This window comes from Eucyclogobius newberryi, unplaced genomic scaffold (genome assembly GCF_026437365.1).
Source record: "Eucyclogobius newberryi isolate DKJ021-1_F unplaced genomic scaffold, fEucNew1.0.hap1 SCAF_4, whole genome shotgun sequence".
NCBI classification, from domain to species: Eukaryota; Metazoa; Chordata; class Actinopteri; order Gobiiformes; family Gobiidae; genus Eucyclogobius; species Eucyclogobius newberryi.
This window is the reverse complement of record NW_027316056.1, coordinates 35109569-35126819: the sequence shown is the minus strand read 5'-3', so window position 1 is coordinate 35126819 and position 17251 is coordinate 35109569. Positions and strand designations below refer to the sequence as shown.

The following is a 17251-nucleotide window of genomic DNA, read 5'->3' as shown; positions in this document are numbered from 1 at the left end:
TAGTCATCATAAACTGTGGCGCACTCTTTAGTCATCATAAACTGTATCGCACTCTTTAGTCATCATAAACTGTGGCGCACTCTTTAGTCATCATAAACTGTGGCGCACTCTTTAGTCATCATAAACTGTGGCGCACTCTTTAGTCATCATAAACTGTGGCGCACTCTTTAGTCATCATAAACTGTGGCGCACTCTTTAGTCATCATAAACTGTGGCGCACTCTTTAGTCATCATAAACTGTGGCGCACTCTTTAGTCATCATAAACTGTGGCGCACTCTTTAGTCATCATAAACTGTGGCGCACTCTTTAGTCATCATAAACTGTGGCGCACTCTTTAGTCATCATAAACTGTGGCGCACTCTTTAGTCATCATAAACTGTGGCGCACTCTTTAGTCATCATAAACTGTGGCGCACTCTTTAGTCATCATAAACTGTGGCGCACTCTTTAGTCATCATAAACTGTGGCGCACTCTTTAGTCATCATAAACTGTGGCGCACTCTTTAGTCATCATAAACTGTGGCGCACTCTTTAGTCATCATAAACTGTGGCGCACTTTTTAGTCATCATAAACTGTGGCGCACTCTTTAGTCATCATAAACTGCATTGCACTCTTTAGTCATCATAAACTGTGGTGCACTCTTTAGTCATCATAAACTGCATTGCACTCTTTAGTCATCATAAACTGTGGAGCACTCTTTGGCGCACTCTTTAGTCATCATAAACTGTGGCGCACTCTTTAGTAATCATAAACTGTGGCGCACTCTTTAGTCATCATAAACTGTATTGCACTCTTTAGTCGTCATAAACTGTATTGCACTCTTTAGTCATCATAAACTGTGGCACACTCTTTAGTCATCATAAACTGTATCGCACTCTTTAGTCATCATAAACTGTGGCGCACTCTTTAGTCATCATAAACTGTATCGCACTCTTTAGTCATCATAAACTGTGGCGCACTCTTTAGTCATCATAAACTGTGGCACACTCTTTAGTCATAAACTGTGGCGCACTCTTTAGTCATCATAAACTGTGGCGAACTCTTTAGTCATCATAAACTGTGGCGCACTCTTTAGTCATCATAAACTGTGGCGCACTCTTTAGTCATCATAAACTGTGGCGCACTCTTTAGTCATCATAAACTGTGGCGCACTCTTTAGTCATCATAAACTGTGGCGCACTCTTTAGTCATCATAAACTGTATCGCACTCTTTAGTCATCATAAACTGTGGCACACTCTTTAGTCATCATAAACTGTGGCGCACTCTTTAGTCATCATAAACTGTGGCGCACTCTTTAGTCATCATAAACTGTGGCGCACTCTTTAGTCATCATAAACTGTGGCGCACTCTTTAGTCATCATAAACTGTGGCGCACTCTTTAGTCATCATAAACTGTATCGCACTCTTTAGTCATCATAAACTGTGGCACACTCTTTAGTCAATATAAACTGTATCGCACTCTTTAGTCATCATAAACTGTATTGCACTCTTTAGTCATCATAAACTGTGGCGCACTCTTTAGTCATCATAAACTGTGGCGCACTCTTTAGTCATCATAAACTGTGGCGCACTCTTTAGTCATCATAAACTGTGGCGCACTCTTTAGTCATCATAAACTGTGGTGCACTCTTTAGTCATCATAAACTGCATTGCACTCTTTAGTCATCATAAACTGTGGCGCACTCTTTAGTCATCATAAACTGTATTGCACTCTTTAGTCATCATAAACTGTGGCACACTCTTTAGTCATCATAAACTGTATCGCACTCTTTAGTCATCATAAACTGTGGCGCACTCTTTAGTCATCATAAACTGTATCGCACTCTTTAGTCATCATAAACTGTGGCGCACTCTTTAGTCATCATAAACTGTGGCGCACTCTTTAGTCATCATAAACTGTGGCGCACTCTTTAGTCATCATAAACTGTGGCGCACTCTTTAGTCATCATAAACTGTGGCGCACTCTTTAGTCATCATAAACTGTGGCGCACTCTTTAGTCATCATAAACTGTGGCGCACTCTTTAGTCATCATAAACTGTGGCGCACTCTTTAGTCATCATAAACTGTGGCGCACTCTTTAGTCATCATAAACTGTGGCGCACTCTTTAGTCATCATAAACTGTGGCGCACTCTTTAGTCATCATAAACTGTGGCGCACTCTTTAGTCATCATAAACTGTGGCGCACTCTTTAGTCATCATAAACTGTGGCGCACTCTTTAGTCAACATAAACTGTGGCGCACTCTTTAGTCATCATAAACTGTGGCGCACTCTTTAGTCATCATAAACTGTGGCGCACTCTTTAGTCATCATAAACTGTGGCGCACTCTTTAGTCATCATAAACTGTGGCGCACTCTTTAGTCATCATAAACTGTGGCGCACTCTTTAGTCATCATAAACTGTGGCGCACTCTTTAGTCATCATAAACTGTGGCGCACTCTTTAGTCATCATAAACTGTGGCGCACTCTTTAGTCATCATAAACTGTGGCGCACTCTTTAGTCATCATAAACTGTGGCGCACTCTTTAGTCATCATAAACTGTGGCGCACTCTTTAGTCATCATAAACTGTGGCGCACTCTTTAGTCATCATAAACTGTGGCGCACTCTTTAGTCATCATAAACTGTGGCGCACTCTTTAGTCATCATAAACTGTGGCGCACTCTTTAGTCATCATAAACTGTGGCGCACTCTTTAGTCATCATAAACTGTGGCGCACTCTTTAGTCATCATAAACTGTATTGCACTCTTTAGTCGTCATAAACTGTATTGCACTCTTTAGTCGTCATAAACTGTGGCACACTCTTTAGTCGTCATAAACTGTATCGCACTCTTTAGTCATCATAAACTGTGGCGCACTCTTTAGTCATCATAAACTGTATCGCACTCTTTAGTCATCATAAACTGTGGCGCACTCTTTAGTCATCATAAACTGTGGCGCACTCTTTAGTCATAAACTGTGGCGCACTCTTTAGTCATCATAAACTGTGGCGAACTCTTTAGTCATCATAAACTGTGGCGCACTCTTTAGTCATCATAAACTGTGGCGCACTCTTTAGTCATCATAAACTGTGGCGCACTCTTTAGTCATCATAAACTGTGGCGCACTCTTTAGTCATCATAAACTGTGGCGCACTCTTTAGTCATCATAAACTGTATCGCACTCTTTAGTCATCATAAACTGTGGCACACTCTTTAGTCATCATAAACTGTGGCGCACTCTTTAGTCATCATAAACTGTGGCGCACTCTTTAGTCATCATAAACTGTGGCGCACTCTTTAGTCATCATAAACTGTGGCGCACTCTTTAGTCATCATAAACTGTGGCGCACTCTTTAGTCATCATAAACTGTGGCGCACTCTTTAGTCATCATAAACTGTATCGCACTCTTTAGTCATCATAAACTGTGGCACACTCTTTAGTCAATATAAACTGTATCGCACTCTTTAGTCATCATAAACTGTATTGCACTCTTTAGTCATCATAAACTGTGGCGCACTCTTTAGTCATCATAAACTGTGGCGCACTCTTTAGTCATCATAAACTGTGGCGCACTCTTTAGTCATCATAAACTGTGGCGCACTCTTTAGTCATCATAAACTGTGGCGCACTCTTTAGTCATCATAAACTGTATCGCACTCTTTAGTCATCATAAACTGTGGCACACTCTTTAGTCAATATAAACTGTATCGCACTCTTTAGTCATCATAAACTGTATTGCACTCTTTAGTCATCATAAACTGTGGCGCACTCTTTAGTCATCATAAACTGTGGCGCACTCTTTAGTCATCATAAACTGTGGCGCACTCTTTAGTCATCATAAACTGTGGTGCACTCTTTAGTCATCATAAACTGCATTGCACTCTTTAGTCATCATAAACTGTGGCGCACTCTTTAGTCATCATAAACTGTATTGCACTCTTTAGTCATCATAAACTGTATCGCACTCTTTAGTCATCATAAACTGTGGCGCACTCTTTAGTCATCATAAACTGTATCGCACTCTTTAGTCATCATAAACTGTGGCGCACTCTTTAGTCATCATAAACTGTGGCGCACTCTTTAGTCATCATAAACTGTGGCGCACTCTTTAGTCATCATAAACTGTGGCGCACTCTTTAGTCATCATAAACTGTGGCGCACTCTTTAGTCATCATAAACTGTGGCGCACTCTTTAGTCATCATAAACTGTGGCGCACTCTTTAGTCATCATAAACTGTGGCGCACTCTTTAGTCATCATAAACTGTGGCGCACTCTTTAGTCATCATAAACTGTGGCGCACTCTTTAGTCATCATAAACTGTGGCGCACTCTTTAGTCATCATAAACTGTGGCGCACTCTTTAGTCATCATAAACTGTGGCGCACTCTTTAGTCATCATAAACTGTGGCGCACTCTTTAGTCATCATAAACTGTGGCGCACTCTTTAGTCATCATAAACTGTGGCGCACTCTTTAGTCATCATAAACTGTGGCGCACTCTTTAGTCATCATAAACTGTATCGCACTCTTTAGTCATCATAAACTGTGGCGCACTCTTTAGTCATCATAAACTGTGACGCACTCTTTAGTCATCATAAACTGTGGCGCACTCTTTAGTCATCATAAACTGTGGCGCACTCTTTAGTCATCATAAACTGTGGCGCACTCTTTAGTCATCATAAACTGTGGCGCACTCTTTAGTCATCATAAACTGTGGCGCACTCTTTAGTCATCATAAACTGTGGCGCACTCTTTAGTCATCATAAACTGTGGCGCACTCTTTAGTCATCATAAACTGTGGCGCACTCTTTAGTCATCATAAACTGTATCGCACTCTTTAGTCATCATAAACTGTGGCGCACTCTTTAGTCATCATAAACTGTGGCGCACTCTTTAGTCATCATAAACTGTGGCGCACTCTTTAGTCATCATAAACTGTGGCGCACTCTTTAGTCATCATAAACTGTGGCGCACTCTTTAGTCATCATAAACTGTGGCGCACTCTTTAGTCATCATAAACTGTATCGCACTCTTTAGTCATCATAAACTGTGGCGCACTCTTTAGTCATCATAAACTGTGGCGCACTCTTTAGTCATCATAAACTGTGGCGCACTCTTTAGTCATCATAAACTGTGGCGCACTCTTTAGTCATCATAAACTGTGGCGCACTCTTTAGTCATCATAAACTGTGGCGCACTCTTTAGTCATCATAAACTGTGGCGCACTCTTTAGTCATCATAAACTGTGGCGCACTCGTTAGTCATCATAAACTGTGGCGCACTCTTTAGTCATCATAAACTGTGGCGCACTCTTTAGTCATCATAAACTGTGGCGCACTCTTTAGTCATCATAAACTGTGGCGCACTCTTTAGTCATCATAAACTGTGGCGCACTCTTTAGTCATCATAAACTGTGGCGCACTCTTTAGTCATCATAAACTGTGGCGCACTCTTTAGTCATCATAAACTGTGGCGCACTCTTTAGTCATCATAAACTGTGGCGCACTCTTTAGTCATCATAAACTGTGGCGCACTCTTTAGTCATCATAAACTGTGGCGCACTCTTTAGTCATCATAAACTGTGGCGCACTCTTTAGTCATCATAAACTGTGGCGCACTCTTTAGTCATCATAAACTGTGGCGCACTCTTTAGTCATCATAAACTGTGGCGCACTCTTTAGTCATCATAAACTGTGGCGCACTCTTTAGTCATCATAAACTGTGGCGCACTCTTTAGTCATCATAAACTGTGGCGCACTCTTTAGTCATCATAAACTGTATCGCACTCTTTAGTCATCATAAACTGTGGCGCACTCTTTAGTCATCATAAACTGTGGCGCACTCTTTAGTCATCATAAACTGTGGCGCACTCTTTAGTCATCATAAACTGTGGCGCACTCTTTAGTCATCATAAACTGTGGCGCACTCTTTAGTCATCATAAACTGTGGCGCACTCTTTAGTCATCATAAACTGTATCGCACTCTTTAGTCATCATAAACTGTGGCGCACTCTTTAGTCATCATAAACTGTGGCGCACTCTTTAGTCATCATAAACTGTGGCGCACTCTTTAGTCATCATAAACTGTGGCGCACTCTTTAGTCATCATAAACTGTGGCGCACTCTTTAGTCATCATAAACTGTGGCGCACTCTTTAGTCATCATAAACTGTGGCGCACTCTTTAGTCATCATAAACTGTGGCGCACTCTTTAGTCATCATAAACTGTGGCGCACTCTTTAGTCATCATAAACTGTGGCGCACTCTTTAGTCATCATAAACTGTGGCGCACTCTTTAGTCATCATAAACTGTGGCGCACTCTTTAGTCATCATAAACTGTGGCGCACTCTTTAGTCATCATAAACTGTGGCGCACTCTTTAGTCATCATAAACTGCATCGCACTCTTTAGTCATCATAAACTGCGGCGCACTCTTTAGTCATCATAAACTGCATCGCACTCTTTAGTCATCATAAACTGTGGCGCACTCTTTAGTCATCATAAACTGTGGCGCACTCTTTAGTCATCATAAACTGTGGCGCACTCTTTAGTCATCATAAACTGTGGCGCACTCTTTAGTCATCATAAACTGTGGCGCACTCTTTAGTCATCATAAACTGTGGCGCACTCTTTAGTCATCATAAACTGTGGCGCACTCTTTAGTCATCATAAACTGTGGCGCACTCTTTAGTCATCATAAACTGTGGCGCACTCTTTAGTCATCATAAACTGTGGCGCACTCTTTAGTCATCATAAACTGTGGCGCACTCTTTAGTCATCATAAACTGTGGCGCACTCTTTAGTCATCATAAACTGTGGCGCACTCTTTAGTCATCATAAACTGTGGCGCACTCTTTAGTCATCATAAACTGTGGCGCACTCTTTAGTCATCATAAACTGTGGCGCACTCTTTAGTCATCATAAACTGTGGCGCACTCTTTAGTCATCATAAACTGTGGCGCACTCTTTAGTCATCATAAACTGTGGCGCACTCTTTAGTCATCATAAACTGTGGCGCACTCTTTAGTCATCATAAACTGTGGCGCACTCTTTAGTCATCATAAACTGTGGCGCACTCTTTAGTCATCATAAACTGTGGCGCACTCTTTAGTCATCATAAACTGTGGCGCACTCTTTAGTCATCATAAACTGCGGCGCACTCTTTAGTCATCATAAACTGCATCGCACTCTTTAGTCATCATAAACTGTGGCGCACTCTTTAGTCATCATAAACTGCATCGCACTCTTTAGTCATCATAAACTGTGGCGCACTCTTTAGTCATCATAAACTGTGGCGCACTCTTTAGTCATCATAAACTGTGGCGCACTCTTTAGTCATCATAAACTGTGGCGCACTCTTTAGTCATCATAAACTGTGGCGCACTCTTTAGTCATCATAAACTGTGGCGCACTCTTTAGTCATCATAAACTGTGGCGCACTCTTTAGTCATCATAAACTGTGGCGCACTCTTTAGTCATCATAAACTGTATCGCACTCTTTAGTCATCATAAACTGTGGCGCACTCTTTAGTCATCATAAACTGTGGCGCACTCTTTAGTCATCATAAACTGTGGCGCACTCTTTAGTCATCATAAACTGTGGCGCACTCTTTAGTCATCATAAACTGTGGCGCACTCTTTAGTCATCATAAACTGTGGCACACTCTTTAGTCATCATAAACTGTATCGCACTCTTTAGTCATCATAAACTGTGGCGCACTCTTTAGTCATCATAAACTGTGGCGCACTCTTTAGTCATCATAAACTGTGGCGCACTCTTTAGTCATCATAAACTGTGGCGCACTCTTTAGTCATCATAAACTGTGGCGCACTCTTTAGTCATCATAAACTGTGGCGCACTCTTTAGTCATCATAAACTGTGGCGCACTCTTTAGTCATCATAAACTGTGGCGCACTCTTTAGTCATCATAAACTGTGGCGCACTCTTTAGTCATCATAAACTGTGGCGCACTCTTTAGTCATCATAAACTGTGGCGCACTCTTTAGTCATCATAAACTGTGGCGCACTCTTTAGTCATCATAAACTGTGGCGCACTCTTTAGTCATCATAAACTGTGGCGCACTCTTTAGTCATCATAAACTGTGGCGCACTCTTTAGTCATCATAAACTGTGGCGCACTCTTTAGTCATCATAAACTGCATCGCACTCTTTAGTCATCATAAACTGTGGCGCACTCTTTAGTCATCATAAACTGTGGCGCACTCTTTAGTCATCATAAACTGTGGCGCACTCTTTAGTCATCATAAACTGTGGCGCACTCTTTAGTCATCATAAACTGTGGCGCACTCTTTAGTCATCATAAACTGTGGCGCACTCTTTAGTCATCATAAACTGTGGCGCACTCTTTAGTCATCATAAACTGTGGCGCACTCTTTAGTCATCATAAACTGTGGCGCACTCTTTAGTCATCATAAACTGTGGCGCACTCTTTAGTCATCATAAACTGTGGCGCACTCTTTAGTCATCATAAACTGTGGCGCACTCTTTAGTCATCATAAACTGTATCGCACTCTTTAGTCATCATAAACTGTGGCGCACTCTTTAGTCATCATAAACTGTGGCGCACTCTTTAGTCATCATAAACTGTGGCGCACTCTTTAGTCATCATAAACTGTGGCGCACTCTTTAGTCATCATAAACTGTGGCGCACTCTTTAGTCATCATAAACTGTGGCGCACTCTTTAGTCATCATAAACTGTGGCGCACTCTTTAGTCATCATAAACTGTATCGCACTCTTTAGTCATCATAAACTGTGGCGCACTCTTTAGTCATCATAAACTGTGGCGCACTCTTTAGTCATCATAAACTGTGGCGCACTCTTTAGTCATCATAAACTGTGGCGCACTCTTTAGTCATCATAAACTGTGGCGCACTCTTTAGTCATCATAAACTGTGGCGCACTCTTTAGTCATCATAAACTGTGGCGCACTCTTTAGTCATCATAAACTGTATCGCACTCTTTAGTCATCATAAACTGTGGCGCACTCTTTAGTCATCATAAACTGTGGCGCACTCTTTAGTCATCATAAACTGTGGCGCACTCTTTAGTCATCATAAACTGTGGCGCACTCTTTAGTCATCATAAACTGTGGCGCACTCTTTAGTCATCATAAACTGTGGCGCACTCTTTAGTCATCATAAACTGTGGCGCACTCTTTAGTCATCATAAACTGTGGCGCACTCTTTAGTCATCATAAACTGTGGCGCACTCTTTAGTCATCATAAACTGTGGCGCACTCTTTAGTCATCATAAACTGTGGCGCACTCTTTAGTCATCATAAACTGTGGCGCACTCTTTAGTCATCATAAACTGTGGCGCACTCTTTAGTCATCATAAACTGTATCGCACTCTTTAGTCATCATAAACTGTGGCGCACTCTTTAGTCATCATAAACTGTGGCGCACTCTTTAGTCATCATAAACTGTGGCGCACTCTTTAGTCATCATAAACTGTGGCGCACTCTTTAGTCATCATAAACTGTGGCGCACTCTTTAGTCATCATAAACTGTGGCGCACTCTTTAGTCATCATAAACTGTGGCGCACTCTTTAGTCATCATAAACTGTGGCGCACTCTTTAGTCATCATAAACTGTGGCGCACTCTTTAGTCATCATAAACTGTGGCGCACTCTTTAGTCATCATAAACTGTGGCGCACTCTTTAGTCATCATAAACTGTGGCGCACTCTTTAGTCATCATAAACTGTGGCGCACTCTTTAGTCATCATAAACTGTGGCGCACTCTTTAGTCATCATAAACTGTGGCGCACTCTTTAGTCATCATAAACTGTGGCGCACTCTTTAGTCATCATAAACTGTGGCGCACTCTTTAGTCATCATAAACTGTGGCGCACTCTTTAGTCATCATAAACTGTGGCGCACTCTTTAGTCATCATAAACTGTGGCGCACTCTTTAGTCATCATAAACTGTGGCGCACTCTTTAGTCATCATAAACTGTGGCGCACTCTTTAGTCATCATAAACTGTGGCGCACTCTTTAGTCATCATAAACTGTGGCGCACTCTTTAGTCATCATAGACTGTGGCGCACTCTTTAGTCATCATAAACTGTGGCGCACTCTTTAGTCATCATAAACTGTGGCGCACTCTTTAGTCATCATAAACTGCATCGCACTCTTTAGTCATCATAAACTGTGGCGCACTCTTTAGTCATCATAAACTGTGGCGCACTCTTTAGTCATCATAAACTGTGGCGCACTCTTTAGTCATCATAAACTGTGGCGCACTCTTTAGTCATCATAAACTGTGGCGCACTCTTTAGTCATCATAAACTGTGGCGCACTCTTTAGTCATCATAAACTGTGGCGCACTCTTTAGTCATCATAAACTGTGGCGCACTCTTTAGTCATCATAAACTGTGGCGCACTCTTTAGTCATCATAAACTGTGGCGCACTCTTTAGTCATCATAAACTGTGGCGCACTCTTTAGTCATCATAAACTGTGGCGCACTCTTTAGTCATCATAAACTGTGGCGCACTCTTTAGTCATCATAAACTGTGGCGCACTCTTTAGTCATCATAAACTGTGGCGCACTCTTTAGTCATCATAAACTGTGGCGCACTCTTTAGTCATCATAAACTGCATCGCACTCTTTAGTCATCATAAACTGTGGCGCACTCTTTAGTCATCATAAACTGTGGCGCACTCTTTAGTCATCATAAACTGTGGTGCACTCTTTAGTCATCATAAACTGTGGCGCACTCTTTAGTCATCATAAACTGTGGCGCACTCTTTAGTCATCATAAACTGTGGCGCACTCTTTAGTCATCATAAACTGTGGCGCACTCTTTAGTCATCATAAACTGTGGCGCACTCTTTAGTCATCATAAACTGTGGCGCACTCTTTAGTCATCATAAACTGTGGCGCACTCTTTAGTCATCATAAACTGTGGCGCACTCTTTAGTCATCATAAACTGTGGCGCACTCTTTAGTCATCATAAACTGTGGCGCACTCTTTAGTCATCATAAACTGTGGCGCACTCTTTAGTCATCATAAACTGTGGCGCACTCTTTAGTCATCATAAACTGTGGCGCACTCTTTAGTCATCATAAGGAAAGAAAATGAATAAAAATAACACATTCATCCAGTTTGTATTAAATTTGACCATTTCTAAGTGTGTTTTTGTCCATAATGTGAGTTACAGACGTCTAAAACCCTTTGGTTCCTGGACGGCTGATGTGTGTTTACCCGTCCAGCTGCTGCTTGACCGTCTGGTGGAAGCCCTGGATGCTCTCCCATCTCTCCTCAGGGTTCTGTGGGTCGGTGGCCTGGTCTGCACAGAGGAGAGTACTTTTATCACCACGTACTTCTAGTGTAGGATTGAGTAATTGCAGGAGTATTTCAAGTTTACAAGTTCAATATAAAATTCGGCAGCACGTGTCCTGACTAAGAGCAGGGGGCGGGACCACAACAGCCCTGCAATGGCCCCGTGTGTGATTTTTAAGGTTCTTTTACAGCTTTTTAAATGTCTAATTGGTCTTTCAGATCTGCTTTGACCATAAAAGCCCTGCGCTCCGAGTCGTTCCCAATCCATTTCATGAATAAGTCACCCGCGACCCCGAAAGGGAATAAGCGGTAGAAGATGGATGGAAATAATTAATACCGTGTAATAAATTGACTCTATAGCGCCCCCTACCCATTGTGTGAAAAACTCAGCATTGTCTGATTTGTTTGAAACTCATGGGTTATGTTCTCGAGACGCCATGAAAAAAGGTGCATTACAGATATTGTGTATTTTCACTATTGGCCAGCAGGGGCGCAATGAATGCCTTCACTTCCTCTTCCTGTTTTATTTTGATGGAACATTTCCTCTGGTAACGTGGTCTTAGGATTAGCGTTAGCATCAGCATTAGCGGCGGGTCTGTTGTTGTTGTTGTTGTTGTTGTTTTATGGCGGTTGGCATCCAAGTGTTGCATTACCGCCAGACTTTATTCCTCAGACTTTGTCGTAGTCCTCAGACTCTGTCGTAGTCCGTAAAAGTACTCCTTCCATTGCTTTGGTGTTACAAAGCCCATGAGGTCATGATATGTCTTTGTGACTAGAATAGTTGTTGTTGTTTCAGACAACAACCGGCTTTATTCCAGGGAGACTCTTCTTCATCTTCCTCTCCTTCTTTGACGTTCGGTGCTTCCACCGTACAGCTTTATTCTTTAGGCTTCATTCTACAGGCTTTAATATTTCCACTGATGTCGCTGCTTGGTAGCCGTGCGTCTACGGACAGGAGACCACCCCCACCCCCATCTCGTCACTCTGATCACTCTGACTCCCCAAAAGCAGACCCCCATCACTCCGACTCCCATTTAGCGCCTTTAGCCTGTTTTCTATATCTGCCCAATCAAGCTCCTTTGTTCCAAGGAATCTCCCTGCAGCTTTAGCAATGATCCTGATCCTTTCAGTTCTGCTTTGAGTCTGAGCAGCACAGTTTACAACATCCACCATAAAGAGTACAAAATCCTCTCTATCCACAACCAGGGTATTCTCATTAATTCTGGAACCTGCACACTTGGGACCTCCACTCTTGAAACCTTCACACTTCTTGGGAGCCACGCTGGCCTTTCTCATTTCGCCCTGGCTGGGAGCAGCGCTGGCTCCTCTCTCTGTATTTACTCTAAACTCGTTACTTGAAACTTTCTTGACTGCATCTGCATAGGATATATCTTGAGAGACCTTTATTTTCTGCACCTCAGCAGCTCTTTTGCTAAACCTGCATCCCCCGTAGGCAGAGCTATGTTCTTCCCCACAGTTACAGCACTTCAGTTTTGCACCCACGTCACACTTCCCATACTCATGATCTCCTGCACATTTACCACATCTTTGCTTCCCTCTACAGACCGCTGCAATATGCCCAAAGCGCTGGCACTTAAAGCAACGCAGGGGCGGCGGAACATATGGCCTGACGCTATAGCACATGTACCCAATGAACACCTTACTAGGCAGGCACCTCCCTTCAAGTGTTACCATTACCGACAAGCTGTCACATCTTACCCCAAACCGGGTCACCTTCAAACGCCTAGCGTCCACCACCGTAACTCCAGCCAAATTCTCCTTAACTTCATCCACAGACGTCGCCGTAGGGACACCTACGATAACTCCTCTGACCGTGTTTCTTTCAGCATCAGACACAAGAATGTCCTTTCCACCCAGACGTTTAGTTCCAATCGCCTTCCGTTGCTGAGCCGCGTCCTTGCACACGACCAGCAGCGAGCCATCTCTAAGGACACTCGCACTCTTGATCACTCCCACAGCTACAGTTAGGCTCTTTGACAATGCCACTGAATTCCACTCCTTAAAGGATGCACTATCCTGTGCAAGCTTTATGATCACCTTACAGTCTCTGCTCTCACCCCGGACATCAATAGCTTCAGCCTCATCCTGCTGCTCATTCCCAGAACCCTCGGACGAGCTAAGGGACTTTTTACGTTTCCGGGCACGTGCAGGCAGAAAAGGCTGCTCCTCCACGCCGTCCAGAATGTCTTCCATCCCCGATCCACTCTCCTCCGCCATCTCCCGTCTCTCCAGACCGGGTGTTGAGCAAGGTCTCCTCACAGTTTTAGTCCAGGCGGGTCTCTGTTGCTGGGGAGGAGGGGGTTTAAAGAATAAAGTTTAAAGAATAAAGTTTAAAGAATAAAGTTTAAAGAATAAAGTTTTAAAGAATAAAGTCTAAAGAATAAAGTCTAAAGAATAAAGTCTAAAGAATAAAAGTTTAAAGAATAAAGTCTGAAGAATAAAGTCTAAATAATTAAGTCTAAAGAATAAAGTCTAAAGAATAAAGTCTAAAGAGTAAAGTCTAAAGAAAGAATAGAGAATGCAGTGTTGGGGCAATCGCGATCGCTTTAATTCAGGATTGATATTTTATATTAATCAGACTCTAGTTTGATTTTCACGACACATTTTAAATGGTTTGACTCATTTGTTTCCCGCGGCTGTTGAAGGTCGATGTAAACCTATAGATAAAATGTAAACGTGTAAAGAATCCTAGAACGCATCCTAAAACTACTCACATTTTTCCCCATTTAGGATTTTTTAAAGATAGTTTTGGTATTGATTATTTTCAACAACACTACTCTGCAAATGCCACAAATCTTCTTCAGTGTAATTTTCCAGAAGTGCTCATGTCATATCTGTGCATCAATAGACTAACCATTATTGCACCAATGAAATTTCCCCATGTGGGACAATAAAGGAATATCTTATCTTATCTTATTATGGGGGCTGTACATCTGTTTAACTAGAGGTGGGTAGAGTAACCAGACACTGTTCATGTGAGAAACCAACTGCCGCTACTTCAAATATTACACACGTAGAAAGGTACAAGTACTTTATTACACAAAGGGTCACATGGGTGCCTTCCTCCTATGGTAGAAAAGGCAAACTTGTGTGTAAGTCATAGGACCTTCAGTATTAGACTCATGTACCTTTATGCCAGGCATGTCCAAACTAGGGCCCGGGGCCAAATGCGGCCCTCAGACCAATTTTTTATGGCCCTCCAGCTTTCTGCTATGTCGGCCCAAACAACAAAAAGTAGTACTTTTCACTGTGAAATTGGGAAAATTCAGGCATATTGATGTTATACCCACCTAATATTAATGTTCTATATCTAATTAGAGGTGTGGAGGCTCATCGCAATTACGTCAAATGCAAAATGTCGAATGAATTCACTTTGTCATTCAACAAATTTGACATTTTCAAGTTGTTTGTGGCCCTCTACCCCGTTTAAGTGTCAAAATGCGGCCCTTGGTGAAAAAAGTTTGGACAACCCTGCTTTATGCAATTCCCTGTGTACTTTAGTATGTCTTGTCTGATTATGTCTGCTGTGTTTGTTTTACTGTGGTGTCATGTCTTAACCCGTGTGTGCTTTATACTGTTAGTTTACACTGTTGCACCTGCTTTTACCCCATTAATACATGTCGCATTCAAATAAACTAACAGCGTTTTAATCAACAATAACCACACCCTTTGTCAAGATGTGCCAAAAAGATATAACTGTGCAGCCAAAGTGAGGCGCACGTCAACACCGCAGGCACGAGGGAGAAACGACTTCCTGTTCAAACTGTTCTGCACAAAATTACGCACTTTTACGCCCGTCAATGCAAGTCACAAGAAACGTGTTAGCGCGGCACAGGGCCGAGTTTAGAGTGTGCGGTGTGTCCTGGTGAAAGAGTTTAGAGTGTGCAGTGTGTCCTGGTGAAAGAGTTTAGAGTGTGCGGTGTGTCCTGGTGAAAGAGTTTAGAGTGTGCAGTGTGTGCAGTGTGTCCTGGTGAAAGAGTTTAGAGTGTGCGGTGTGTCCTGGTGAAAGAGTTTAGAGTGTGCAGTGTGTCCTGGTGAAAGAGTTTAGAGTGTGCAGTGTGTCCTGGTGAAAGAGTTTAGAGTGTGCAGTGTGTGCAGTGTGTCCTGGTGAAAGAGTTTAGAGTGTGCAGTGTGTCCTGGTGAAAGAGTTTAGAGTGTGCAGTGTGTCCTGGTGAAAGAGTTTAGAGTGTGCGGTGTGTCCTGGTGAAAGAGTTTAGAGTGTGCGGTGTGTCCTGGTGAAAGAGTTTAGAGTGTGCGGTGTGTCCTGGTGAAAGAGTTTAGAGTGTGCGGTGTGTCCTGGTGAAAGAGTTTAGAGTGTGCAGTGTGTCCTGGTGAAAGAGTTTAGAGTGTGCGGTGTGTCCTGGTGAAAGAGTTTAGAGTGTGCGGTGTGTCCTGGTGAAAGAGTTTAGAGTGTGCAGTGTGTCCTGGTGAAAGAGTTTAGAGTGTGCAGTGTGTCCTGGTGAAAGAGTTTAGAGTGTGCGGTGTGTCCTGGTGAAAGAGTTTAGAGTGTGCAGTGTGTCCTGGTGAAAGAGTTTAGAGTGTGCAGTGTGTGCAGTGTGTCCTGGTGAAAGAGTTTAGAGTGTGCAGTGTGTCCTGGTGAAAGAGTTTAGAGTGTGCAGTGTGTGCAGTGTGTCCTGGTGAAAGAGTTTAGAGTGTGCAGTGTGTCCTGGTGAAAGAGTTTAGAGTGTGCGGTGTGTCCTGGTGAAAGAGTTTAGAGTGTGCGGTGTGTCCTGGTGAAAGAGTTTAGAGTGTGCGGTGTGTCCTGGTGAAAGAGTTTAGAGTGTGCAGCGTGTCATGGTGTCCTGGGGTCCTGGTGTGTCCTGGTGTGTGTCCTGGTGTGTCCTGGTGTGTCCGTGTGTGTGTCCTGTGTGTCCTGTGTGTCCTGGTGTGTCCTGGTGTGTCCTGTGTGTCCTGGTGTGTCCTGGTGTGTCCTGTGTGTCCTGTGTGTCCTGTGTGTCCTGTGTGTCCTGGTGTGTCCTGGTGTGTGTCCTGGTGTGTCCTGGTGTGTCCGTGTGTGTGTCCTGTGTGTCCTGTGTGTCCTGGTGTGTCCTGGTGTGTCCTGTGTGTCCTGGTGTGTCCTGTGTGCCCTGGTGTGTCCTGGTGTGTCCTGTGTGTCCTGGTGTGTCCTGTGTGTCCTGTGTGTCCTGTGTGTCCTGTGTGTCCTGTGTGTCCTGGTGTGTCCTGTGTGTCCTGTGTGTCCTGTGTGTCCTGGTGTGTCCTGGTGTGTCCTGGTGTGTGTCCCGGTGTGTGTCCTGGTGTGTCCCGGTGTGTCCCGGTGTGTCCTGGTGTGTCCTGTGTGTCCTGGCATGTCCTGGTGTGTCCTGGTGTGTCCCGTGTGTCCCGGTGTGTGTCCTGTGTGTCCTGGTGTGTCCCGTGTGTCCCGTGTGTCCCGGTGTGTCCCGGTGTGTGTCCTGTGTGTCCTGGTGTGCCCTGGTGTGTCCCGTGTGTCCCGGTGTGTCCCGGTGTGTGTCCTGTGTGTCCTGGTGTGCCCTGGTGTGTCCCGTGTGTCCCGTGTGTCCCGGTGTGTCCCGGTGTGTGTCCTGTGTGTCCTGGTGTGCCCTGGTGTGTCCCGGTGTGTCCCGTGTGTCCCGGTGTGTGTCCTGGTGTGTCCTGGTGTGTCCTGGTGTGTCCCGTGTGTCCCGGTGTGTCCCGTGTGTCCCGGTGTGTCCTGTGAGAGCGGGGAGCGCACTTACTGAGCAGCGTCTCCAGAGAAGCAGCGGAAACACCGGCGCGCGCGCTCGCCATCGCCGCGGACTCGAGCCAAAGCGCGTCTGGAGCTGGACCGCGGCTTCTCGAGGCAGATGCGGGGCAGAAGTGTCAAACTGTGACCGGGACATGTGACAGTCACGCCCCGCCAGTCAGTCAGCGGCAGCGGCGCCTCCTCCACCTCCGGGGCCCCGGGAGTCACGTGCTGCAGCTGCGGGTTTACGCGCCACTG

General features: G+C 44.1%; 1 protein-coding gene across 1 annotated transcript in view; it reads right to left on the bottom strand.

The window, feature by feature from the left end:
• LOC140378294 (ADP-ribosylation factor-binding protein GGA2-like) overlaps window positions 1–17151 on the bottom strand; it is a 48335-nt gene extending 31184 nt beyond the window's left edge. The window contains exons 1-2 of the mRNA XM_072464075.1: window positions 17007–17151; window positions 11215–11299 (exon numbers count right to left, since the gene is read on the bottom strand). Of these exons, the coding sequence (XP_072320176.1) occupies window positions 11215–11299; window positions 17007–17058 (137 nt within the window). The 5' untranslated portion in view covers window positions 17059–17151. The remainder of the gene's footprint in view (window positions 1–11214; window positions 11300–17006) is intronic.
• Window positions 17152–17251: the final 100 nt, after the last annotated feature.